General features: G+C 37.9%; 1 protein-coding gene across 1 annotated transcript in view; it reads left to right on the forward strand.

Moving 5' to 3' along the window:
* Positions 1–27,286, forward strand: part of LOC115217506 — a 339,101-nt gene extending 311,815 nt beyond the window's left edge. The window contains exons 4-6 of the mRNA XM_029787225.2: positions 11,468–11,639; positions 17,362–17,952; positions 25,022–27,286. Of these exons, the coding sequence (XP_029643085.1) occupies positions 11,468–11,639; positions 17,362–17,952; positions 25,022–25,854 (1,596 nt within the window). The 3' untranslated portion in view covers positions 25,855–27,286. The remainder of the gene's footprint in view (positions 1–11,467; positions 11,640–17,361; positions 17,953–25,021) is intronic.
* Positions 27,287–27,312: the final 26 nt, after the last annotated feature.

A 27,312-nucleotide genomic window follows, 5' to 3' on the forward strand; every position in this document is an offset into this window, starting at 1 on the left:
TACTGCTAAAATATATTCAGCCCTATTTTATAGTAATTTGAGGTTAAATTGTTATATTTAACCCTTTAGCATTTAAACCACTCATATCCAACCCAAATATTCTACCCGTGTTATGTTCAATCTGGTCGGATCAGGCCCCCTCATGCTTACCCTACAATGTCATTCTAAAAATAAGCAATGACATCATTGAAATTTCAAAGTAACAACATGAATAAATAAGGCTTTACTTTTGACAGAGTAAAAGATAAAAGAGTAAAGATCCCACATCAGTCATGAACGACCATACGATTGCACCTAGAAAGTTCCCCTCCGAGGAACAAGTCCAGGCAAGGTTGTTTATGGATGGCCAGCAGTCACCCATGCATGACAGCCTCCCCTCTCCATGCCACTGATGTTATCCAGTAGAAAGGCAAAGGCTAATACAGGTTGGTACCAGTGACGTTGCAACTCATTTCTATGGCTGAGTGAACTGGAGCAATGTGAAATAAAGTTTCTTGCTCAAGAACACAACACACAGCCCAGTCCAGGAATCAAACTTACTACCTGATGATTGTGAGCCTGACACTCTAACCACTGAGCCATGCACCTTTGACAGTATTTTGAATAGTAATCTATCTCTCTATCTATCTAGGTCATCCCACAGAATGCCCGAAGACTGTTTCCACCTGTTTTTCCCTTTCATCTCCATCTTCCATAATGGTCCTTAGCTTCTGTACCCTTTCCATACTAGTATCCTCCAGCAAGTTGTCGATATAAGTCGTCTTCCTCCTTCCTCTCCTGGTTCTTCCTTCCGTTGGTTGCCAGAGTACTAGCTTGTGAGCAATTTCATCAGTGTGTCTGATGCAGTGTCCAGCTAGCCTCATTCTTCTATGCTGTATCTTCGATGTTACTTTTGGTAGTCCCTGGTATAAGTCGGCGTTTGTTGTATGACTCTTCCAGGAGACATTGAGTGCCATTCTAAGAATCCTCGTATAACAACCGTCCATCTGCTTCTTCAATGCTTTAATGAGCATCCATGTTTCAGCCCCGTATAGAAGACCAGACTCCACTGTTGCCAGAAACAACCTCACTTTCAATTTCCTCACTAACTTTGAACTCCGTACCTTTCTCAATTTATGGCATGCACTCCTGATGGAGAGATGGAATACTTTGAAGTCAGAGCCTGAGTATTACAAAGCAACACGCCAATACCTTATCTCTTCGCCATCATTCTGAACTATGCAATGCGTAGAATGTATGAGGGCAAGGAAGAAGAACTGGGATTCAATCTGCATAGGCAAAGAGGTAGACGGCATCAGGCAGTAACAGTAACTGACCTAGACTATCCTGATGACCTGGCATTACTAACAGAGAGGACAGATCAGGCACAGGAGGTGCTGAGCAGATTAGAGCAGGAATCGGGGTAAGATAGGTTTGTACTGTAATGCAAAGAAAACAGAGCTACAAGTATTCAACCACGAAATCCCTGTGTCAGAGAAAGTGAGAGATGGTAAATCACTGAGGGTAGTTGGAAATTTCAGATACCTTGGTGCATGGACACAAAGTATTGAATGGTAAAGGGTTAAATTTAATGGTGGAAGATGCCTCACAATTGAATACCAGGGTTTTAACTATCATTGTATCCTCATCTGTTCTGGTCCAACCAAATACTTTTCACTATTCTGCTGTACTGATTCTTATTGTAGACCATGTGTAAGGAACAGGCCCCAAATAAACTGGGAATGAAAATTATACCTGACATCAAGCTTAATTAATTTATTTATTTATTTATTTATTCATTCATTCATTCATTCATTCATTTATATATACTAGGTTAGAATGAAAGTCCTATCACATTTCAAGATGGGAAAAGAACAAATGTTTCTTTGGACTTAATTGATATATTTAATCTAAATAATATTCCACCCACCCACCCTGTTGTTGATAATCTGTTTTAAAGACCTACTTTCGAATAGCAGTCAAGGGCTGTGTGGTTAAAAGTTTCCTTCCACACCATGTGCTTCCAAGTTCAGTACTACCACAAAATACATTTGGCAGCTGTTTTGTACTATAACCCCAGGTCAACCAAAATCCTGTGAAAGGATGTGGTAGGCAGAAACTGAAAGCAATCTGTTGTACATACATACGTACATACATACATACATACATACATACATACATACATACATACATACAGACACACACACACACACACACACACACACACACACACACACACACACACACACACACACACACACACACATAATAATTGGAGCACTAGGTTTTGTTAGTAAATGCTTAAAGGAGAATCTGGATAAACTGGGATTTCCAGAAAGGGAAATTGACCAGCTGATTCGTACATTACAAGTTCAATCTGTGAGTGGAACAGTAAAAATATGCAAGACTTTTCTAAAATTCCAAATATGAATTTGTCTGTGTTAACTACATCTCAAAGATGGAGCCTTGTATCTTTGTTGGAAACTGGCTCCCTCCTCAGTGGAAGATTTATAATAATTAATAAATAGAAGAGACACACATGTGTGTGTGGGTCATCATCATTCATCATCATTCATCATCCATTTTCCATGCTGGCATGGGTTGGATGGTTTGACAGGAGCTGGCTAGACTCCAATTTTCTGTTGTGGCCTGGTTTCTACAGCTGGAGACCCTTCCTAGAGACCAACCATTTTTAGAGTATGCTGGATACTTTCTATGTATGTTTATGCAGCATGAGTGCATTTTATGTGGTACCAGCATATGTAAAGGACAAGTCTGTGTGTATGGATAACAGTGATTTTACTTAGCTTGACCTGTCTTCTCAAGTATATGATATATATATATATATATATATATATATATATACACACACACACACACACACACACACATAAATGTGACCGCGTGTGTATCGTTGGCAATTTTTTTCCTCCGTCTTCCCTTCTTTGGATCTTTCCTTTTCCTATGTTTCTGACAAAGAACTCCGCTCGAAACGTTAAACCCTCCTTCTTTCCTGAGCGTCCAATAACACTATACTTGTTCCATGTCCTCATATTTTGTTTTCTCTTTGTGTTTTCATGTTTGGATTAACTATACACACACACACATATATATAGGCATAGGATTGGCTGTGTGGTAAGCAGCTTGCATACCAACCACATGGTTCTGGGTTTGGTCCCACTGTGTGGCATCTTGGGCAAGTGTCTTCTACTATAGCCTCAAGCCAACCAAAGCCTTGTAAGTGGATTTGATAGACATAAACTGAAAGAAACCTGTTGTATATATATGTATAGATATATGTGTGTTGATCTAATTGACTGGCCCCCTCCCCCAAAATTTCAGGCCTTGTGCCTAGAGTAGAAAAGAATATATGTGTTTTGTTTATTCACCAGTTTTAACCCCAGTGTAATGAGGGAGTTGAATTTGAAACAATATCATTATTGTCGTTAAGGTTGTTAAGGTAGAGAGCTGGCAGAATTGTTATCCCACCGAGCAAAAATGCTTAGTTGCATTTCATCTATCATTACATTGTGAGTTCACATTCCACCGAGGTCATCTTTGCCCTTTGTCCTGATGGGGGGGGCTCAATGAAACAAGTACCATTTGAGCAATGGGTTTAATGTAATCGACTTGCCCCCACCCCGATAATTGCTTGCATTATTACCTTTCTCAGAAACAAGAGGCGGGTTGTTGGTAACAGCAGTTGTTGGTGACATCCAGTTAATTTCTTTTTTTAACCAAGAGGTTGAGAAAAAGAGGGGACGATACGAGGACAGACAAAACAAACATTGGGGTTAGGGTATCAAAGAATGAGACGTCCAGTTAAAGGCAATCTGCCACCAATGAATCTCATCTGGCCTCTTGCAAGCATTGGGAAATGACTGTTAAAACAATGGTGGTGGTGGTGGTGGTATTGGCGGCGGCGGTAGTGTGGTGGTGGTGGTGGTGGCAGCGGCGGCAATGGTGATGGTGGCGGTGGCAGCAGCAAGGATGGAGTTGTTGTTGTCGGTGGTGGTGGGGTGTGTGTGAAATAGGGGAGTTAAGCAAATTGAAAATTTATCTAGGAATTATGGCCACAAGGGATGATTAACAGGAAATTATTATGATGTCACTTAAAGAAAATGTAAATGAAGAAATAAAGAGTAATGTGTTCAAAACGAAAGTAGACATTGTCTAATATAAATTATATGACTGGAGGGCTGGAAGGACTAGACTAAAACAAGTAACAGAAAATAATCAACAATAAAACATGAAACAGAGAGGAGAACAAAATATTTTGTGAATTCATTTTTTTAAGAATGTCATGGCTGTGTGGTAAGAAGCTTGCTTCCCAACCACATGGTTCTGGGTTCAGTCCCACTGCGTGGCACCTTGGGCAAGTGTCTTCTACTTTGGCCTCGGGCTGACCAAAGCCTTGTGAGTGGATTTGGTTGATGGAAACTGAAAGAATCCTGTTATGTGTATATTCAGTTGTAGAAACACTGCCAGATCTGACTGACCTGGTGCAGCCTTCGGGCTTCCCAGACCCCAGTTGAACCTTCCAACCCATACTAGCATGGAAAGCGGACGTTAAATGATGATGATATATATATATTATATATGTATATAGTTAATCCAAGCATGAAAACACAAAGAGAAAACACAACAACGCGAGGACATGGAACAAGTATAGTGTTATTGGACGCTCAGGAAAGGAAAGAAAGAAGGAGGATTTAACATTTCGAGCAGGGCTCTTCGTCAGAAACATAGAAAATGGAAAGGTCCAAGGAAAGGAAGACGGAGGTAAAAAATCGCCAACAATACACATGCGGTCACATATTGAATGACCAGAAGGGAATGGGTGAAGAAAAGGTATATATTAATATATATATATATATTATATATATATATATATAATATATATATATATATATATATATCACCGTGATCACCGTGACCGACCAGGCTATCAGATGTTGCTACACATCGCTGGTCACAATGCGCTTCGCATTGTTTTAGCCTTCAAATGACGCCACCCTGCTGGCTAAGCGAGCAGGCCAGTATATATGTGTGTGTGTGTGTCATTTGTCTGTGTTTGACTCCCCACCACCATTGCTTGACAACTGATGTTGGTGCATTTACGTCCCTTTAACTTAGCAGTTCAGCAAAAGAGACCAATAGAATTAGTACTAGGTTTACATAGAATAAGTCCTGGGGTTGATTACTTCAACTAAAACCCTTTAAGGCAGTGCTCCAGCTTGGTTGCCGTCGAATGACTGAAACAAGTACAAACATAGAAGAATATTAAAGAAAAAACGCAGCAAGCTGGCAGAAATGTTAGCACGCCGGGCGAAATGCTTAGCCGTATTTTGTCTGCCGTTACGTCCTGAGTTCAAATTCCACCAATGCATACTTTGCCTTTCATCCTTTCAGGGTCGATAAATTTAGTACCAGTTACGCACTGGGGTCAATGTAATCGACTTAACCCGTTTGTCTATCCTTGTTTGTGCCTTCTATGTTTAGCCCCTTGTGGGTAGTAAAGAAATATATATATTTAAAAAAACATTATGATTTATATGCAGTGGAAGTCTGGTATATATTATAACAACAACAGCAACAGCAGCAACATGGTTAATTTATCTCGTGACCTTAAAATTTATATGATACAGTTTGCTATAATGTGTAGAGATCGAAACAGAGAATGCAATGATGGTGTGTTTTAAAAACATATATTGTGGCCCGAGAACTTACGCTTTAGCATCATCCGTCTTCAGACTCCATGTCTGAATTATTGCTGCAAACAGATTTATGAGATCTGCCTGCTTTAATAATGACAATGATGAGGATGGTGGTGGTGGTGGTTGATGATGATGATGATGATGACGATAATGGCAATGATGATGATAGTGGTGGTGGTGGTGGCAGTGCGGCGATAGTGACGATGATGGCGACGATGATGATGATAATGGCGATGATGATGGTGATGATGATGACGATGGTGACGATGATGATGATGATGATAACAACAACAATAATTATAATAGTAACAACTACTACTTCTACAATTATTTTGCTGTTGTTGTTGTTATTGTTAACACCATCATTATTATCAATATTACGATCATCATCATCAACATCATCATTATTATTATTATTATTATTATTATTATTATTATTATTATTATTTATTATTATTATAATGCTTATTCTTATTATCATCATCATCGTCATCATCATTATCTCTAATGCGTGTGAGAGACTAAGAGAAAAAGAAAAGGATAAACAATAATAATAGGCTAAAAAAAAATTTTTTTAATAAAAAAAAGAAAGAAGGCAAGAAAGAAAGAAAAAAACAGGAACGAGTGAATATTGTCTGTTGTATATTGCCTGAATTGAAATAAAATAAACTTTTTTGATGTGGGGTAATAATTTAGTCACGTTAAACACAGTGGAGCTATCAAAGCCTATTATTTTTCCCCTATAATGTAAACACACTCACATTCACAGAGACAGTATATTTTATGAAAGTTTATTATTTTTTCTTCCATTTAAGCACACACATGCAAACACGGTTTATATTACTGGCCAATATTTTCTACAATATTTCGATATTATTTCATTAAACTTGCAGCTTCTATGAAATCCAAAAGCTGCAAGTCTCCTCTGTATTATTATTACAACTGAAAGCTGACATAAGCTTGATCAGCAGATATTAATGTGTAATAAATAATAAACTCGTTGTTCCGCAAGATCACATGAAGGTATTTATTTATTTATTTTTCGTTTTATTTGTTTCAGTCATTTGACTGCGGCCATGCTGGAGCACTGCCTTTAGTCGAACAAATCGACCCTGGGACTTATGTTTTGTAATTCTAGTACATACCATATTGGTCTCTTTTTTATCAAACCGCTAAGTTATGGGGACGTGAACACACTAACATCAGTTGGAAAGTGATGGTAGGAGGACAAAAACAAACACACACACACACACACACATATATATATATATGAAAGGTTTCTTTCAGTTTCCGTTTACCAAATCCACTCTCAAGGCGTTGGTCGGCCCAAGGCTATTGTAGAGGACATTTGCCCAAGATGCCACGCAGCGGGACTGAACCCAGAACCATGTGGTTGGGAAGGAAGCTTCTTATTTCTTTATTGCCCACAAGGGGCTAAACATAGAGGGGACAAACAAGGACAGACAAAGAGATTAAGTCGATTACATCAACCCCAGTGCATAACTGGTACTTAATTTATCAACCCCGAAAGGATGAAAGGTCAATAAATTAAGTACCAGTTTGATCAATTTGTGACTATATTAAATGCGTTTTACCCAAGGTGTCATGCAGTAGGAATGAACCCAAGACGACATAGTTGAAAAGCAAGTTTCTTAACCACACAGCTACGTCCATGCCTAAGCCATAAACCCTATCCACACCTAAATCTGTGACAAATAATACATAATATAAGTTGTATTAAATTTATATTAAATATTATTACATGTGCCGGTGACACGTAAAAGCACCATCCGTTCATGTTCGTTGCCAGCCTCACCTGGCCCCCGTGCCGGTGACATGTAAAAGCACCATCCGTTCGTGGCCGTTTGCCAGCTCTGTCTGGCCCCGTGTCGGTGGCATGTAAAAACACCATCCGTTCGTGTCCGTTGCCAGCCTCACCTGGCCCCCGTGCCGGTGACACGTAAAAGCACCATCCGTTTGTGGCCGTTTGCCAGCTCCGTCTGGCCCCGTGTCGGTGGCACGTAAAAGCACCATCCGTTTGTGTCCGTTGCCAGCCTCGCCTGGCCCCCGTGCCGGTGACACGTAAAAGCACCATCCGTTCGTGGCCGTTTGCCAGCTCTGTCTGGCCCCGTGTCGGTGGCACGTAAAAGCACCATCCGTTCGTGTCCGTTGCCAGCATCGCCTGGCCCCATGCCGGTGACACGTAAAAGCACCGTCCATTCGTGGCCGTTTGCCAGCTCTGTCTGGCACCTGTGCAGGTGGCACGTAAAAAGCACCCACTACACTCACGGAGTGGTTGGCGTTAGGAAGGGCATTCAGCCGTAGAAACACTGCCAGATCTGACTGGGCCTGACGAAGCCTTCCAGCTTCACAGACCCCAGTTGAACCATCCAACCCATGCTAGCATGGAAAGCGGACGCTAAATGATGATGATGATGATGATGATGTAGATGTACTAAAGCCAAAGAGGAGTGGATGTGTGGTAAGTAGCTTGCTTGCGAACCACATGGTTTCGAGTTCAGTCCCACTGCGTGGCATATTGGGCAAGTGTCTTCTACTCTAGCCTCGGGCCGACCAAAGCCTTGTGAGTGGATTTGGTAGACAGAAACTGAAAGAAGCCCCTCATATATATACATATATGTGTGTGTGTGTGTCTGTTTGTGTGTCTGTGTTTATCCCCTCCAACATTGCTTGACAACTGATGCTGGTGTGTTTACGTCCCCGTCACTTAGTGGTTCAGCAAAAGAGACCGATAGACTAAGTACTAGGCTTACAAAGAATAAGTCCTGGGGTCGATTTGTTCGACTAAAGGTGGTGCTCCAGCATGGCCACAGTCAAATGACTGAAACAAGTAAAAGAGTAAAGAGAGTAAGAGTAGTCCATCAAGTATCAATTTTGGAAAGTCTTTTGCAGACCGCGTAGTACAGGATTCCCTTGTAGACTGTTCTAAATTCATGTGGATCCCTTCCCAAAATCTTCAGTTTTGTGCACATGTGTGTGTGTGTGTGTGTGTGTGTAGTGAGAAGAAATTAGGTGTTTTCCTAAATCCACTTTTGTCGTGTGAGTTGGTATAACTGCATGAAACCCCGTTTTACTTAGGATGTTCTTGCTTTGATGCATCTGTTCAGGTCTGCACGAAAGCAAGATGAAACAAAGAAGGAAGGAAGGAGTGATTCATCAGCTTCAAACTGACACCCCCCCACACACACACACACAAAACCCCCTTTTTTTGTTATCAAATTATCAACCTTGTATATTTAACCTTATCAATTATTTGATTTATTTATCTCAGGCTTATATTTTTATTGATTTTAAATAACTGGTTTTCTACTACATGCTTATCATGTTTCTTTATCAGTTTCTGAATGAACTGTTTTGCTTGGCCCACTTTTTGATTTACAGCACTTTTGATATACATACTCACACACACAGACACACACACAAATATTTGGATTTATGTATATAATCAGGTAAATGCTAGTGTTTACAAAGAAGATATAAATTTATGCCCAAATACAAGAGGCAATGCTGATGTATAGTTCACAACTCCTTGTTCCATGTTTCTGAACCTGAGGTTACTTTACAGAAAGGGACTGATTTTAAGAAATTTTCGAAAGATAAAAGGAAATTGTTGAAAATACCATTCGACTAAAATGCATAATTGGCTGTGTGGTAAGTTTCTTGCTTACCAACCACATGGTTCTGAGTTCAGTCCCACTGCATAGCACCTTGAGCAAGTGTCTTCTACTATAGCCTCGGGCCAACCAAAGCCTTGTGAGTGGATTTGGTAGACGGAACTGAAAGAAGCCCCTCATATATATACATATATGTGTGTGTGTGTGTCTGTTTGTGTGTCTGTGTTTATCCCCTCCAACATTGCTTGACAACTGATGCTGGTGTGTTTACGTCCCCGTCACTTAGTGGTTCAGCAAAAGAGACCGATAGACTAAGTACTAGGCTTACAAAGAATAAGTCCTGGGGTCGATTTGTTCGACTAAAGGTGGTGCTCCAGCATGGCCACAGTCAAATGACTGAAACAAGTAAAAGAGTAAAGAGAGTAAGAGTAGTCCATCAAGTATCAATTTTGGAAAGTCTTTTGCAGACCGCGTAGTACAGGATTCCCTTGTAGACTGTTCTAAATTCATGTGGATCCCTTCCTAAAATCTTCAGTTTTGTGCACATGTGTGTGTGTGTGTGTGTGTAGTGAGAAGAAATTAGGTGTTTTCCTAAATCCACTTTTGTCGTGTGAGTTGGTATAACTGCATGAAACCCCGTTTTACTTAGGATGTTCTTGCTTTGATGCATCTGTTCAGGTCTGCACGAAAGCAAGATGAAACAAAGAAGGAAGGAAGGAGTGATTCATCAGCTTCAAACTGACACCCCCCCACACACACACACACACAAAACCCCCTTTTTTTGTTATCAAATTATCAACCTTGTATATTTAACCTTATCAATTATTTGATTTATTTATCTCAGGCTTATATTTTTATTGATTTTAAATAACTGGTTTTCTACTACATGCTTATCATGTTTCTTTATCAGTTTCTGAATGAACTGTTTTGCTTGGCCCACTTTTTGATTTACAGCACTTTTGATATACATACTCACACACACAGACACACACACAAATATTTGGATTATGTATATAATCAGGTAAATGCTAGTGTTTACAAAGAAGATATAAATTTATGCCCAAATACAAGAGGCAATGCTGATGTATAGTTCACAACTCCTTGTTCCATGTTTCTGAACCTGAGGTTACTTTACAGAAAGGGACTGATTTTAAGAAATTTTCGAAAGATAAAAGGAAATTGTTGAAAATACCATTCGACTAAAATGCATAATTGGCTGTGTGGTAAGTTTCTTGCTTACCAACCACATGGTTCTGAGTTCAGTCCCACTGCATAGCACCTTGAGCAAGTGTCTTCTACTATAGCCTCGGGCCAACCAAAGCCTTGTGAGTGGATTTGGTAGACGGAAACTGAAAGAAGCCCATCGTATATATGTGTGTATATATATATATATGTATGTGTGTGTATATGTTTGTGTGTCTGTTTGTCTCCCCAACGTCGCTTGACAATTGATGCTGGTGTGTTTACGTCCCCGTAACTTAGCAGTTCGGCAAAAGAGACCGATAGAATAAGTACTAGGCTTACAAAGAATAAGTCCCTGGGTCGATTTGCTCGACTAAAGGCGGTGCTCCAGCATGGCCGCAGTCAAATTACTGAAACAAGTAAAAGAGTAAAGAGTAAGAGTAAGGAAAAATGAGGACAAGAATAAATGGTAAAATATATGGTAAAATAACAAGCAGAATCATTATCTTCATCGTCACCATCATCATTTAATGTCCAGTTTTTCTGTGCTTGCATAGGTCAGATGGAATTTGTTGGCATATGTTTTTCTATGACCAGATGCTCTTCCTGTCACTAACACTCACCAGTTCCAAAGCAAGATAATATTTACCCATGCCTAGACATTTTTTTTTCACAGAAAATTGGAAAAGACATGCAATCTTACTTGTATGATAATGTTCATTCACAACCATTATGTGATGTATGGACAAAGGTACATAACACACACACACACACACACACACACACACATGCATGCATGCATACATACATACATTGTTTAGAGGAATTCTTTGGGGTTTGGATAATTCACCTCTGGAAACAAGAAACAAGGATATATTTATCTGTCATGTATGTGTGTGTTTTTGTGTGACTATGATGAAATAAGAATTCTTATTACAACTTTGCATTTTCCAGGTTGGTTGTCTTGCAGAATTGAACAGAGTGCTGAAGTTGGCCAATTTCAAAGACCATGAGCAACTACAAGTAGAATTCTGTTCCAACAACTTTTTTGAAATGAAAAACCTGGTTCATGATTATATGTCTGGAACTATTCTTCCTATGTACCAGGATCTTTTCATGGAACAACGTAAGTATTTTGATTTCATTTATCTTAGGATAAAATAACAATAGTTAAGAAAGGAAGCATCTTACAATACATAAAGCAAAAAAGCTAAATAACCTTTAGATATTTCAGGCATAAAGGCTTTTCATCAGAAGCAAACATTCACACAACAATCAACATGAGACTAACATTTCTTGACTATTTATTACTGATGATGGGCTTTTGTGCCTAAAATATTAAGTTTATTAAACATTTTCCTTTACACATTGTTGGAAGATCTCTATCTTCAATATTTTGTCATTTAATTTTTTTATCACAATGCTTCAAGCAAGCTGCAATGCTCTTCTTATATATTAGGGTAGTGTCATTTCTAGATTTATTAAATAAAGTACATCTATACAATGGGCTTCTTTCAGCTTCTTATTTCTTCATTGCCCACAAGGGGCTAAATGTAGAGGGGACAAACAAGGACAGACAAAGAGATTAAGTCGATTTCATCGATCCCAGTGCATAACTGGTACTTAATTTATCGACCCCGAAAGGATGAAAGGCAAAGTCAGCCTCAGCGGAATTTGAACTCAGAACGTAATGGCAGACAAAATACCGTTTCTGCTAGATAGAAGCCTTTCAGCTTCTATCCACCAAATCTATCTGCAAGGATTGTGTGTACCATTGTCTAGATATCATGTGATGTTTGTAAACGAGCATCATTTCCATACAAACAAGGTTTTTTTGTTTCCATTATTCCATAGAAAACATGTCTGGCTATGGGAAAATATTACCTTACTTGGAAACAGGTGAAGGTTTATGACAGGAAGAGCGTCCAATTATAGAAAAATCTGCCTCAATATATTCTATCTGATTCCTGCAAGCACAGGAAACTGGATGTTAAATCAGATAAGGAGGAGGATGGTGTAAAGTTAATACTTTGTATAGCCCAGCAAGAGTGCTTGTAAAACAATACAACATCATGTGACGTGATATAATAGAGTGTGATATACTGTACATCAATGTGGGATGGCGGGGTTATAGTAATGTGTAACAGGTAGCAAGGAAGTTTGGGATACCATGCAATACAGGAGAGTGTGACAAGGGATACTGAAGCTTGTAACACCTGGCAAGGAAGTACGCAGAATGCAATAGAATGAATTACATGAATGTGGAATGGGACACATCATGGTATGATACATCTTACCTCTAAAGGAACCTCTCTGTCAACTTCATAGAAATAACAGTTTCTCTCCCTCTCTCTCTCTTGCTCACTCTTTTTCTCTCTCTCTTCTTTTCTTTGATAAAAGAAAACTTGGTGCATAATGAGGTCCTAGACATACCACAGCTGGAAAAAAAATGGGTTGGCCATATTTGGAATGCCTTTGATGATAGATCTACTCAATCATGTGTGACCTGGGGTTAAACAACAAGAACACTGATTGACTCCTTCGCTTTTCAGGCCAACACAGAACACAATGAATCAAATTATTTGTTGCAGCATATTATGATTGTTGCGTGCCCTGCCTATATTCTCAGCTGGGTTCACTGAGTCCATTAATGCTCTTTATTTCAAGACACACTGTAATACCTGGTGATTTCTTCTCTTCTTCATTCATCCCCCTTAACCATTTTTCCCCTCTTTCTACAGAACGTAAAGAAAGGTTAAAATTTTCTATCCACTTTAGATTTGTGTATAAACAAATATTTATTTATAGCAGAAAGTCGTTTACTTTTGATAATCCTATCCCTTACAGTCGATAATCCTGTTTCCCGAGCCATAATGAACATTTACCGCATGACATTCTCGAACTGTCTTCGTAGGTGCCATTTTGTGTTCCGTGGTATTCTAAGAGATCTTGATCTTTTCTTCTTAAATATTCTCTCTTTCAAAATTGGTTTGACATTAAAATATATTGATGTTTGTCGCTTTTTATTTTTCTTGTTGACTTTGATGTTAGGTTGTGGAACCAGTGACCACAAATTCAAACTCCTCCTGCAGCTGCTCAAGTGTACCTGCATGCAGTACAAGACAGCATTACTTAACTTGTCCTTGTATTCTTGGTTGAAAATGTTATTCACATTTCTTTCAGAATTCACTAGATTATCTTTGGTCGAGGTATCCAGGTGTAAAAATACCTGATCCACTACTTATTCATTTGTGAATATTGTAATTTAAAGAATTTTCTCACTAATTCTTTAGCTTGCAAATGGATGTTAAAATTTTGCAGAGCATAACATATGTTAAAGAGCCAAAAAAAAAGATCTGATTTGTTAGTTTTGATAAATTTTCATCTTTATAGCATTTTGCTTTCCTTTTATAAGAAGTCTGACAGTTCACTTAACTGCTACAATTCTTCCTTTTACACTGGAAAATACATAATGAAAGAAAGATAATCATTTACTAAAAATGATTTTCTCTTTAGGCAGAATGCCATTTCTATATAATTCATTAATTCATTTAACCACAGTATACAACTGGTACTTATTTTATTTAATCTTGCTCAGAAATGTATTGAGGTAAAAATCAATAACAGCAAGATCTGAACTCATTATTGAATAACACGAAAGCAGAAGTAGATACAGTAAAACGTTTTGGTGTTGCACTCTGTTTCTACATGAACCCCCACTCATCTTCTCCCTGGGTCTTGTAAATATATTGGCGACAGGAAGACTGACAGTGCTTCATTTATATAGGAACTAAGCAAATTCTTCACCAACTCCACCGCCTTAATTATTTGTTGTAATAAAAATTATACAATGGATGGAATGAATAACTAATGAATAATACATATTCCCCCATCTCGGGGTATATTTACTTCCTGTTGTCTCCTTGCACACGTGCGTGCATGCACACACACACACATCTGATTTTACAGCAGCCAAATAGATTGATTGTTAGGTCAACAAAGTCAATGTATTGTTAATGCTAGATCTTCTAATTTCTTTCCTTACTGTTGGGAATCCATTAAGAAAACGGCAGAACTCTTGTACTGGAAGTGCTGAGACTAAAATACATTCGGAAAGACATTTATGTTAGTTCATCTCTGTAGAAAGTAAATGTCGGCAACGGCGGCGACAGCTTCTTCTTTTTCTTTCTTTTTTTTCTTCTTCTTCTTCTTCTTCTTCTTCTTCTTCTTCTTCTTCTTCTTCTTCTTCTTCTTCTTCTTCTCCTTCTTCTTCTTCACCTTCTCCTTCACCTCTCCTTCTTCTTCACCTTCTCCTTCTTCTTCTTCTTTTCTTCTTCTCCTTCTTCTTCTTCTTCTTCTTCTTCTTCTTCTCCTCCTTCATCTTCTTCTTCTTCTTCACCGTCTCCTTCTTCTTCTTCACCTTCTCCTTCTCCTTCTTCACAGATGGCCACATGGTTCGGAAGCAAGCTTCTCAACCACTCAGCCACATCTGGTTGAAAATGTTTAGTGCTTATTTTATTTGTCCAACAAACCTTTGTCCCATTCTTCAAACATCCCTTAAAGCTTAATATGAAAGGTGACAGAAACCCCTGTTCTTGGGTCATTTGTCTAAGATGGCAATAGTAATAACGTTAAGGGTATGAGCCAATGAATTGCATTGACTGAAGTAAGGGAAACCGGGTATCTTAAACCAAAGAGTATTAAGGATTTCAATATGCATCAGACTATCCTTTATTATTATCATTATTATTGAATGGGAGAGCAGCACATGCCATCAAAGTGACACTGGGGTAAAATATACGAAGCCCAGTATACCCATCATGACTACCCATCTGATAAGGGTACACCAGGCACATGCATCACAACCATGTGTGCGCGACATGGTGATCTCATATCAAGATAAACAGCACATGACCTTGCAGGTGGGGCCCAGTTAGAATTTTCTTCTGGTCGAGTAGCCCATCCCACTCAAACGGTCTTTGAAAAAGGGTTGTTTAAGGATGTTGAATGAAACACTCATGTTTCCATAGGTGAATTATTCAGAACCCAAAGAATCTCTCTCAACACATGGCTATGATGCTCCCCCACTACTTCTGTTCATGATCAGAGATGCACATATTGTCAGCCACTAAGGGACATGCTCAACTGGTTAAAGTCAAACAACTAACAGGCAAATCTGGTGTTGAAGAGAATATTTGCTGTAGCCCATCTTTTATACCAAGACAAAACAATGTACATGATAACACTTCCAATCAGTTAAGATCAGCAGCCATGAGAGTCACAGCCTGGTACTGCATCAGGGCATTTATTGTTATTATTATCATTATCATCATGATTATTATTATTATTATTATTTTGCCTCAACAGGTCTTCGCAAGCAGAGTTTAGTGTCCAGTGAAGGAAAGGTGTGCATAACCAGCCCACTTATGTGTACATTTCCTTCATTGGACACTAAACTCTGCTTGCGAAGACCTGTTGAGGCAAGTGAAATCGAAATCAAAATCAAATTTGATGACTGGCATCCGTGCTGGTGGAGCGCTAAGAACACCATCCAAGTGTGATCGTTACCAACGTCGCCTAACTAGCGCTTGTGCCGGTAGCACGGGAAGGAACATTCGAGCAAGATCGTTGCCAGTGCCACTGGACTGGCTCCTATGCAGGTGATATGTAAAAAACACTTGAGCGTGGCCATTGCCAGTACCGCCTGACTGGCCCTCGTGCCGGTGGCATGTAAAAGCATCCACTACACTCTCAGAGTGGTTGGCGTTACGAACGGCATCCAGCTGTAGAAACTCTACCAGATCAGATTGGAGCCTGGTGCAGCCATCTGGTTCACCAGTCCTCAGTCAAATCGTCCAACCCATGCTAGCATGGAAAGCGGATGTTAAACGATGATGATGATGATGATGATGACGATGATGAATACTTTTGAAGTTAATATTTCTCTTTAAAAATATTTATTTTTTATTTATGTGCAGAAAAATGTACCTACTCAGTTGTTACATCACGATATGCTTGTTTTAACAGCTGTGCTTTCTGCAGTCTCTTCTTCAAACTCATTATGTTTTGAGTTCAAATCCACTGAGGGGTCGATAATATCAACTATTTTCCCTTCTACTAAAATTGCTAGCCTTGTACCAAAATTTGAAATATTACTACTATTAGCATTATTATTATTATTATCATCATCATCATCATCATCATCATCACCATCATCATCATCATCATCATCATTATTATTATCATCATCATCATCATCATCATCATCATCATCATCATCAGGGTAAGAAAAACAAAATTATAACAAAGACTAACACTGGAATTTTAAATTCCCAGGGGAAAATATTATAATTCACTTACATTGTTAATGATCTTAACAAAAGTATGAATGTCACAACTTCCTTGTTGCCATTCTTAAAGAACCATTGTTGTCAGCATCAGATTCTCAGCCATTGTTAATATCAGCATGATAATTATTTCTATGCAATATTTGTATATGTCACAGAAATGTGATAAATGTAAATTAACACTTTACAGTAATGTAAAGTTCCATTAACATCACTTCAAATTGTGCATTCTGCTGCACCGAATGCATTTGTATCAAATGATTCTCTTTATGACTGCTTTACAGCAATATGCAACATTTATTGCATGCAGCCAGTAAAGTTTTGTTTTGTTTGTTTTTTGTTTGGGATTTTCTGTTTGTTGTTTTTTGCTTGTCATTTGTCAAGAAATATATTTATATATTTTGAAAAATATATTTTAAAAAATCATTTGTTTTTAATAATTTAAACTGATAATTGTTTCTTTAATGTTTTTTTTTTTTTTTTTCTTTTGCTTTTTTACAGAATTTGTCTGCCCAAGTATTGGATTTTATGAATTTTTACACTTGAATTATCTGCAGCAGATTCTATCTTGGCAAAAAGAAAGTGGTTGTTTTGGTATAATGCCTCCAGTGAAACCTAAAAACCTTAAGGAGAATTTCTTTATCAATAAAAAGTTTGAGGAGTATTATTATGATCAGAATGATGCAAGTATAAAAGATAAGACAGAAATGAAAGAGCCAAAACCTCTGAATTTTCCAGAACACAAGGCTGCTTCCATTCGTTTTGTAAATAGATTAACAGCTCCTACAGGAATACTAAACAATGTGAAAACTATATCAAACAAACCCCAAAATTTATTAATACAACCAATGCCAGCTAAACTTGTACAGAAAATCTCAAATAATAAACTTTCTGACATTGGTGCAGAACCGTTGAAGCCCATTTTAATGAATGCATCCCGTAAATCAGACAAAAATGTTGCTATTGTGAATTTACAAAACTCAAATAAAGTAAAAAATCAGAGTGAAATTCATTTACAGCTTGTGCAACCTAAGGATCAGAGGATTAAACCACAAGCGCAACGTAGACTTCTGGTGGAGAAAGAGCTAAGTGGTAAGTTATCATTGTTGTTGAGTTTCCTTTAAGATAACTGTGTACTAATTCCACTCCAATATATTTTACATCTCTGTATGTTCTTTCACAAGAAACTGCATCTCAGATCCATGTTCTAACACTTCTATATTTCACTGTTCCTATATTAACTGTTTCTTACCGTAATTCCTCGAGTATAATCCGCACTTTCTTCCCAAAAATGTAAAGGTCAAAATCCCTAGTGCATACTATATACGAGGTTAAAAATGAAAAATATTTTCTAAGCAATGTCCGAGTTTATATTTGCTGTCTGGTAATGTTTATTCAGATGCATTTTGTGATGTCGGGCGCAAAAATACATTAAGCTAAGCCTGAAAGCAATGAAGTCTTAAAAGAATCATCCATAACTTGCAGTAAAAGTATTCAGAACACAGAATAACATGTAATAAAAACAATTTGCAAACATATTTACATTCCCATATAACGGTTAAGAACATCACCATTATTGTATTACACATACACGGAAGTGTTTGTTAGACTAGGTGCAGCTGACTTAATTATGCACGACTCAAGTTAGAGAAGGGGTGCGTATTATACACAAGGTTTAGATTTTTCAGAGGTACAGCCCCCTCAAAATCCCCAGCGTATTATACTCAAGGGCAAACTATACTCGAGGATCTACGGTATTCATTATCTCTATCTTAGATATCATGATTGTATCTGTGTTTGTTGTGAAGGCATGAGGCTTAAGAGTTAGGGTATTCAGCTCATGAAGTGAGTTTGATTCTTGGCTCTGCATTGTATCCTTGAGCAAGACACTCTGTTTCATGCTGATCCAGTTCACTCATCTGGCAAAGACGAATAGTGCTTGTATTTCAAATGGCCAGTCTTTGTCACATTCTTTGTCACGCTGAATCTCCCTGTGAACTACATTAAGGGTTCATGCATCTGTGGAGTGCTCAGCCACTTGCATGTTAATTTCATAAGAGAGCTGTTCCATTGATCAGATCAACTGGAACCCCTGTCATCATAACCAATTGAGCCCTAGTTTGCTTGTTTTTTTATGTGGTTGTATGTCTCGGTAACTGTATTGTGTATGGTTGTATGTCTCAATGGCAGGACTGAATGTATAAGTTTATGTCTTAGTAATAGAATGAATTGTTGTGTAACTAACAGTATGTTTCACTAAAATGGACTGAGTGAGGATGTACGAGGGTGAGTCAAAAAGTAATGCCATTTTGTTTAGGACAGGTATAATTACCAACACAGGAACATGTATCATACACCAAAAGGAAGCTGGTCCTCTGTGGATCACATCCATACTTCTCAGCATAGTCACCGTTTCTCTCAATAGCAATGTTCCACCTTCGAATGAAAGCATGTATCCCTGCCCCGTAAAATTCTGTAGTCTGTTCTTTGAGCCACTTCTTCACTGCAGTTTACACTTCCTCGTAACTAGACTTTCATCTCTTCGGCGCCATGAAAGAAGGTTTGAGAGGCAAACATTATGACGAAGAAGTGACGAGAAGTGAAACTGTAGTGAAGAAGTGGCTCAAAGAACAGTCAACAGAATTTTGCAGGGCAGGGATACATGCTCTCATTCGAAGGTAGAACATTGCTATTGAGAGAAAAGGTGACTATGTTGAGAAGTATGGATGTGATCCACAGAGGACCAGCTTCCTTTTGATGTATGATACATGTTCCTGTGTTGGTAATTATACCTGTCCTAAACAAAATGGTATTACTTTTTGACTCACCCTCGTACGTCTCAGTAAATGGACTGAGTTAGGATCTATGCCTCACTAAATAGACTGAGTGTAACTTTATGACTCAGTAAATGGACTGAGTGAGGCTGTATGTCTCACTAAATAGACCATGTTATCCAATTTCAGATTCCACATAGTATTATTTCATTTATCTCACTTAACTTCTCATTTACCTATGAAATCAAGGCAGTTTTATAGGTAATCCATCACTTTCTAACATTATATATTTAAAACCTTTTCATCAAAACCTTAAAGAAAACAGATGAATTCCTTCAGTGTTGAGTAGCTGAGGTGTGGAAATTTTGAAGAATGCTGCTTCATTTATTTATGTGAAAGTCCAGATTTATAGAACTGTGTTGTTCAACAAGTGAATAAGAGAAGGAATGTAAAAAATTGTCCAACAAATAATAGATTCTCTGAATTATCTCAAAATTGATGTCTTGTTTCTGAGCATTTTACAGTTAGAACTATTTTATATCTGTTCTATATCTAAGAGATGAGGAATTATGTACATTATTTACATTATTTACATTCGACGAATATTTGTCCTCATCGTGTTTGTTGTTAACACAACGTTTCGGCTGATATATCCTCCAGCCTTCTTCAGGTGTCTTGGGGAAATTTCGAACCTGGGTTCTCATTCCTAAGGTATTTTTCGATGTTTTTCTTCTTCTTCTTCTTCTTATTATTATTATTATTATTATTATTATCATCATTGTTATTGTTCAGGTCACTGAACATATGGCATAGTGGTTAAGAGCGTGGGCTACTAACCTCAAGATTCCGAGTTCAATTCCAAGCAGTGACCTGAACAATAACAATAATATGGCATGGTTGTGTGATTAAGAAGTTTGCTTCCCAACCACATGGCTTTAGGTTCAGTCTCACTGTGTTGTACCTTGGTATCTTCTATTATAGTCCCAGGTTGACTTTTGACCTTTTGAGTGGATTTAGATGATGGAAACTGAAAGAAGCCCATGGTGTGTGTTTGCTTTTATATTGCATGATAGTTGTAAATGAGTGTCAGTATCACTGCAATATACAAGCAATGTCATTCATTTTCAATAGTCCGGGAAAACATGTCTGGCCATGAAGATGTACACTACCGTCAGAAATTAATTAGCACCTTGATTTGCTCTTCACTCAAGGTATGTGCTGTCACCTAGTGGCCATATCTCGAACTATTGCTTTGTTGCGAGTTCACTGTTGCGCAGAACGATGACGTAACTTTGTTTGCAGAGCAGTTTGAGAGTCTACAGCCTTATGATGTTGACATAGCAGTGCAACAACTTGGAGTGCGGATGCAGACAAATCTTCCTTTGTTTAATAGATATAGGTAGCGCCTCGCAAGGACCGAAATCACACCATACTAAGTTTTCTCATCGCGTAAGACGTTTTGAACAGCTCATAGGTTAATTGATTTAACCTATTTAATGTAGAAATTTGAGAAGTGCTAATTAATTTCTGACGCAAGTGTATTACCTTGCCTGGATAGAGGTAAAGGTTGGCAACAGGAAAGGCATCTGGCCATACAAAATCTGTATCAACAAATCCTGCCCAGCTCATGCAGACATGGAAAAGTGGATATTAAAATGATGATGATGGCGGTGGCGGTGGCAGCTGATTGTTGTCCATGCATGCAAGTTTCCCTTCCCCATACCACCAATGTCATTCAAAAGAAAAGGCAGCCAAACTTACACCAATGCAACTTGGCATCAGTGTCACCACAGGTGTTGCTATTATCAGAATGAAAAGAGCCAAAACAGATCCCACATTTCGTTCAACCTTCTAACTGTTCCATCAATCCATCAATCTGGATTGATACTTTTATTTTTATCAACTCTGAAAGAATGAATGGTAAAGTTGATCATGGCTGGATTTGAACTCAGAGCACAGAGATTAGGAACAAACACTACAAGTATTTTATCCAGGTGCAGGAGTGGCTGTGTGGTAAGTAGTTTGCTTACCAACCACATGGTTCCGGGTTCAGTTCCACTGCGTGGTACCTTGAGCAAGTGTGTTCTACTAAAGCCTTGTGAGTGGATTTGGTAGACGGAAACTGAAAGAAGCCTGTCGTATATATGTATGTGTGTGTATATATTGTGTGTCTGTGTTTGTCCCCCCAACATCACTTGTCAACCGATGCTGGTGTGTTGACATCCCCGTAACTTAGCGCTTCGGCAAAAGAGACCAATAGAATAAGTACTAGGCTTACAAAGAATAAGTCCTGGGGTCGATTTGCTCGACTAAAGGCAGTGCTCCAGCATGGCCACAGTCAAATGACTGAAACAAGAAAAAGAGTAAAAGATACTCTAATGACTCTGCTACTTCCTTGCTTTGCCTGTTAGACAATAACCATGTCTCTGATTCACCTTATATAGGCATAAGCTTTCAATGTGGAGAGGCAAAGATTATGAAGTATTGATGCTTTCCTAACATAACTGAAGTGAATGCTTAGTGGTAATTGCATAGGCCTATGATCAAAAACGTTCCATCCATGACCATTCCATCTTTCATTCCCAGAAGGTATCTCTAGGACAACATTATCCAATGTCTTGCTTCTTTTCTAAGATGGCAGAATGTAATTTGAGAACGATTTGGATGCTATCTCTAGCAGTTTCAGTGTCCATATGGAGGCTCCCTTTTTGGCTCATGAAGTAAATTGAAATATTTAAGTCTCAGAATCAAAATCAAGCAATGGATTTGGCTTGCTATGGAATTATCTTACTCTTTGGTTTACTGTGGAATTATCTAACTCTTTGTCTTGCTGTGGAATTATCTAACTCTAAGTTTTATTTCTCCAAATTTACATTACTTAAAAGATATTACTAAATAATAATAATAACACTGAATTAAGACAAGGGGGGAAAAAATATTTATTTTATCTCTCTTGAATTTTCCAAATTTCTAAATTCTTATGGTATAAACAACATACAACACCACTAGTAAGAACACACCTAAAATTTGTTTTGTTTGTTCCTTCTCGACCCATGCCTGGCTCATAAGGGCCGGTTTCCCGGTTTCCTTGGCGTATAGGTTACCCACCTGGACAGGACGCCGGTCCATCGCAGGTGAGCTGCAAGATGCAGGAGGAAAGAATGAGAGAAAATTGTGGCGAAAGAGTCAGCAGAAGTTCGCCATTACCTTCTGCCGGAGCTGGGTGGAGCTTAGGTGTTTTGCTCATAAACACACACATCGCCTGGTCTGAGATTTGAATCCGCGATCCCTCGACCGCGAGTCCGCTGCTCTAACCACTAGGCCATGTGCCTCCACTCACACCTAAAATGGATGGAGAAATTTAAAGGATTGCTTTGGTAAAGTGGTAGAACATTTTTCATGTTTACAAAAGACATAGGTTCAAGTCCCACATGAAGCCTTCAATATTTTCCACCTAAAGGTTTTTTTAACCCAATATTTACATGCTATTATCTATAGCGAGGCAACAGAATCATAAGCGTCTTGGAAAAACTGCTAAGTGGCATTTCATTCTTCTTTATGTTGTCAGTTCAAATTCTGCCAAGGTTGACTTTGCCTTTCTACCTTCCAGGGGCAATGAAATAAGTACCAGTTGAGCACAGGGGTTGACTAGTTACAACCCTCAAAAGTTCAGGTTTTGTGCCTGTAATAGAAAGGATTATTTATAACTTTAACTACTTCAAGTTCCACTGTTAAAAAAAGACCTTAATGATTTATTTCATCTCTTGAAGTTTCTATATTCTTGTTAACATTTGTTTAACCATCTTTAAACCCCATATTTGTAAATTAGACATACTTATAGGTAAAAAATGATATTCATAATAGTGGTTTCAAATTTTAGCACAAGGCCAGCAATTTCAGAGGAGTGGGTAGATCGATTACATCACCACCACCTCACCCCCCATGCTCAACTGGTACTTATTTTATTGACCCTGAAAGGATAAAAGGCAAAATCGACCTCAGCAGAATTTGAACTCAGAACATAAAGACAGGACAAAACATCACTAAGCATTTTGCTCAGCATGCTAACAATTTTGCCAGCTTGCCTCCTTAATAACAATAACAACAATAATAATAATAATAATAATAGTTGGAATAATATATATTGGTATGTTTTGGATTCCAGTACCATTAATAGTGTTTATCTCAGTAATAATCAGTGGCATATAGAGGGGCTTCAGTTCAACACTGCAGTTATACAATATTTCAAAAAGGGACGAAAGGTCCTTCCTGTACCATAGGCTCATAAGTCTGACATCCTAGATTCTGTAGTGCATCTACTCCCCACTAGATCGGATGTCAGACCATTACAGGATAATGCATTTTTGTCAGCTAAGAGGACTAGAGCAATGAGAAATGAAGTGTCTTGCTCAAGAACTCAGCCCATTGTCCAGTCAAGCAAGTGAAATGATAATCCATCAGGCATTTGCCATATTCTGAACACCTTACTTCCCCAGGCATGGATACATTGAAACTCCGACATTTGGCAGTTGACTTGGCAGACACCCATAAAATTATTAACCATCTTACAAACAATAACTCTGAGCACCTTTTCAAACTCCACCTGTCTAACCCCCATGGACATGTGTACAAAGTCTGAAAACAGCACGGCTCCCATGACTTTGGAAACACTTTTTCATGCTAAGAGTTGCTGAAGCATGGAACAGACTGCCGGCATCAGTTGTTAGTTGTCGGAGCACTGCATCCTTCAAAACCTCCATGCTTCCTGAGATTCGCCAACACTACACCTGATTTTTTCCCCTCCATACACACGCAAGCGTGTATCTGACTCTACTGCATATGCTTTATACACACTTTTTACAAGTTGTGGTGCACCTGAACACTGTATACAATAATTTCATTATTATTATTATGAGCACAATACCCCTTTCGTTACTGTATTTATTTTGAGATGCCCTGTGTTTCTTTCAATTACTTTAAATATAACAAAGAATTTAGTAAAATAACATAGTTACCATTCAGCTAGTGTTAGGAACATAAATTGTGACTAAGGTTTGGTGGAAGATTTTAATTCAGAACTTATGAAAACAAGACATTTGTACTACAGAGTCAGAGCCGGTTTCAGCCAGGTTGGTAACGAAAGGGTTAACCATTAAGCCACTTAGCTTCACCAAATGATCCAAAGGTCCTTCCCAAGCCATCTACGCACACACATCTATACGCATTTAAGCAACATCTTTGCAACAACAACATCCATGTACATACAACTATATAAACGTATACCCAAACACAAATCTGTACATATGCACACATCATAACTATTTACTTAAAACTATTTCCTGTCTCTATGCAATAATGGTACTTAAATGTCATTTTTCTCTTTGCAGGTGGCTGTCTGAGTCACAAGACTGCTGTTGCCAGTGGCGCCTTGGTGATTTACTTAAATTTCTTGCTTCACCACAGTCTGGATCAGCTGAACCATTCTGATACTGTCTGGCATTCTGTGAACCAGCGTCTTTTGTTAAATACTGCTTCAAAAACCACCACCAATTCCTTGCCTCCAGTACTCCAGCCTGGCCATTTAAAGAAGGTTCAGCCAGTTTTTCCCAATGAACAGAAACCAGTACCATTGGGTGGTGATTCCAATTCCTTTGTCCAACAAGAAACTGTCATTAAGAAAAGCTTCCAAGAACCAGTTCTTGGAGACATGGGAATAGAAAGGGATAATAAAAAAGATGGCGTCCAGGAAGATGACTATGAAGAATACGAAAACGATAAGTTTCTGAATGAAAATTACAGAGACAAGAAAGTGGTCCATTTTGGCAATAATAAAGAATCATTGAAAGCCTTGGATGAAAACGGTGACGGTTACGATGACGACAGCCTAGATGAGGAAGATGAAGACGGTGACTACACTTACTATGATGAAAATGAAGAAGATACCGCACGTCAGGAAAAAATAAACAAGCAACAAAAATTCTTGCAAAATTTGGCACCTGACAAGAAACAAATTTTACCTCGACTTGCACGTAACTCTGGTTTTCATGGACGATCTTCGCAGGAAAACCAAGAGACTTTTGGAAATAATTCCTCACCGACAGGAATTATTTTAATTACAGTAGTTTTCATAATAACTGTTTTACTTTTACTTATGTATAGATTTATCAAAAAACGAAGAATTCACATCAGATATAACCCTAGGACATTTCTGAAATTATAAACCATTTGAGAAGAAAAGACTTTGGTAGATAATTTTTGATAAATGGGTGTCTGGTACATTTTATTTTATTTTATTTTATTTTATTTTATTTCAAAAAATCCCTTCCATGCTCCACACCCCCTATGTCAGCCCCACCCCACCCAATCTACCACCACTCCTCCCTCTATAACTACCTTTCTTTCTAAACTTCTCTCAGTTGCGTCGGACTCTACTCAAACTTATTTGTCTCTAGTTGATGCCATTCTTTGATTATAAGAGGCGATGAGTGTTTGAGATTGATTCTGGGTGCATGCATATGTGTATTGGCAGTGTAATATCTTTACACACCACACACACACACACACATACATATATATAAATATGTATATACATATATATGTATGTGTTTGTGTGTGTGTGTGTATATATATATATATATATAGTGAGAGAAAGTTGTCTTAGAATCCATAATTCAGAAAGATATGTACTCATAAATTTTGGTATATTAATCAAAATATACTGTATTATAGATCTATAATCAGTTTTGCACAGGGTATTAAGTAAGCAGCAGATTATCTTAATACCTGCACTCATTAGAGATGGTCAGTATGTAAAGAAGAAAGAAAAATTCCTATTTTCTCCATACCAGACACCTCTGATGAGCACAAGTATTAGATGATCATGATTACCTAATATCCTGTGTGAAACCTATTAGTAAGATCACATATTATGGATCTAGAACACTGTGTACTTTGCTTAATATATATATATTAATATATATATATATATATATATATATCAAATAAAATGGAATTAATAAAACTGAGCTGGATCCTCAATTATCACTTGATTAATATACTGGCTAATAGGGTGTATAGAAGTGGACAATTTCTATAAAGGAAACTATTCATACATACTAAAGGAGTATAGAACATAAAGTCCAAGAATGGAATTTATGATAATTACATTTATTCCTTACTTATGTGCACTTCAACAATAAATGGAAAATATATTTTTGCATGACCATTATATTCTGAAAAAATATATATATTATAGGTATTGTTGAAATGCACATGACTAAAGAATATATGTAATACCATAAATTCTGTTCCTGGACTTAATATCTTCATATATAGTCTCTAAAATTCCATGTTTATAAGTCAGTTTTACACCAGGTAATCGGACTATTTTTTTCCATACCTGCCACCTCTGATGAGCGCAGTTGTTAGGTAATTTTCTGATTACCTAATATCCAGTGCAAAACCAATTGGTAAGATCAGCTGTAATGAATCTATAATATTGTATACTTAAACTAATAATAATGATAATGATAATATGTGTATGTAGTATATACACCAATGTGTCAATATGGTTTACATGTAGGTTTCACAACTCAGCTACGATTACATTTAATCCCTTTAGAAGTATGTGTAACACCAAATAGACAGAAGAAATACAAAGAAAAAGTATCCCTTTTTT

Source organism: Octopus sinensis, linkage group LG11 (assembly GCF_006345805.1).
Source record: "Octopus sinensis linkage group LG11, ASM634580v1, whole genome shotgun sequence".
Lineage (NCBI taxonomy): Eukaryota > Metazoa > Mollusca > Cephalopoda > Octopoda > Octopodidae > Octopus > Octopus sinensis.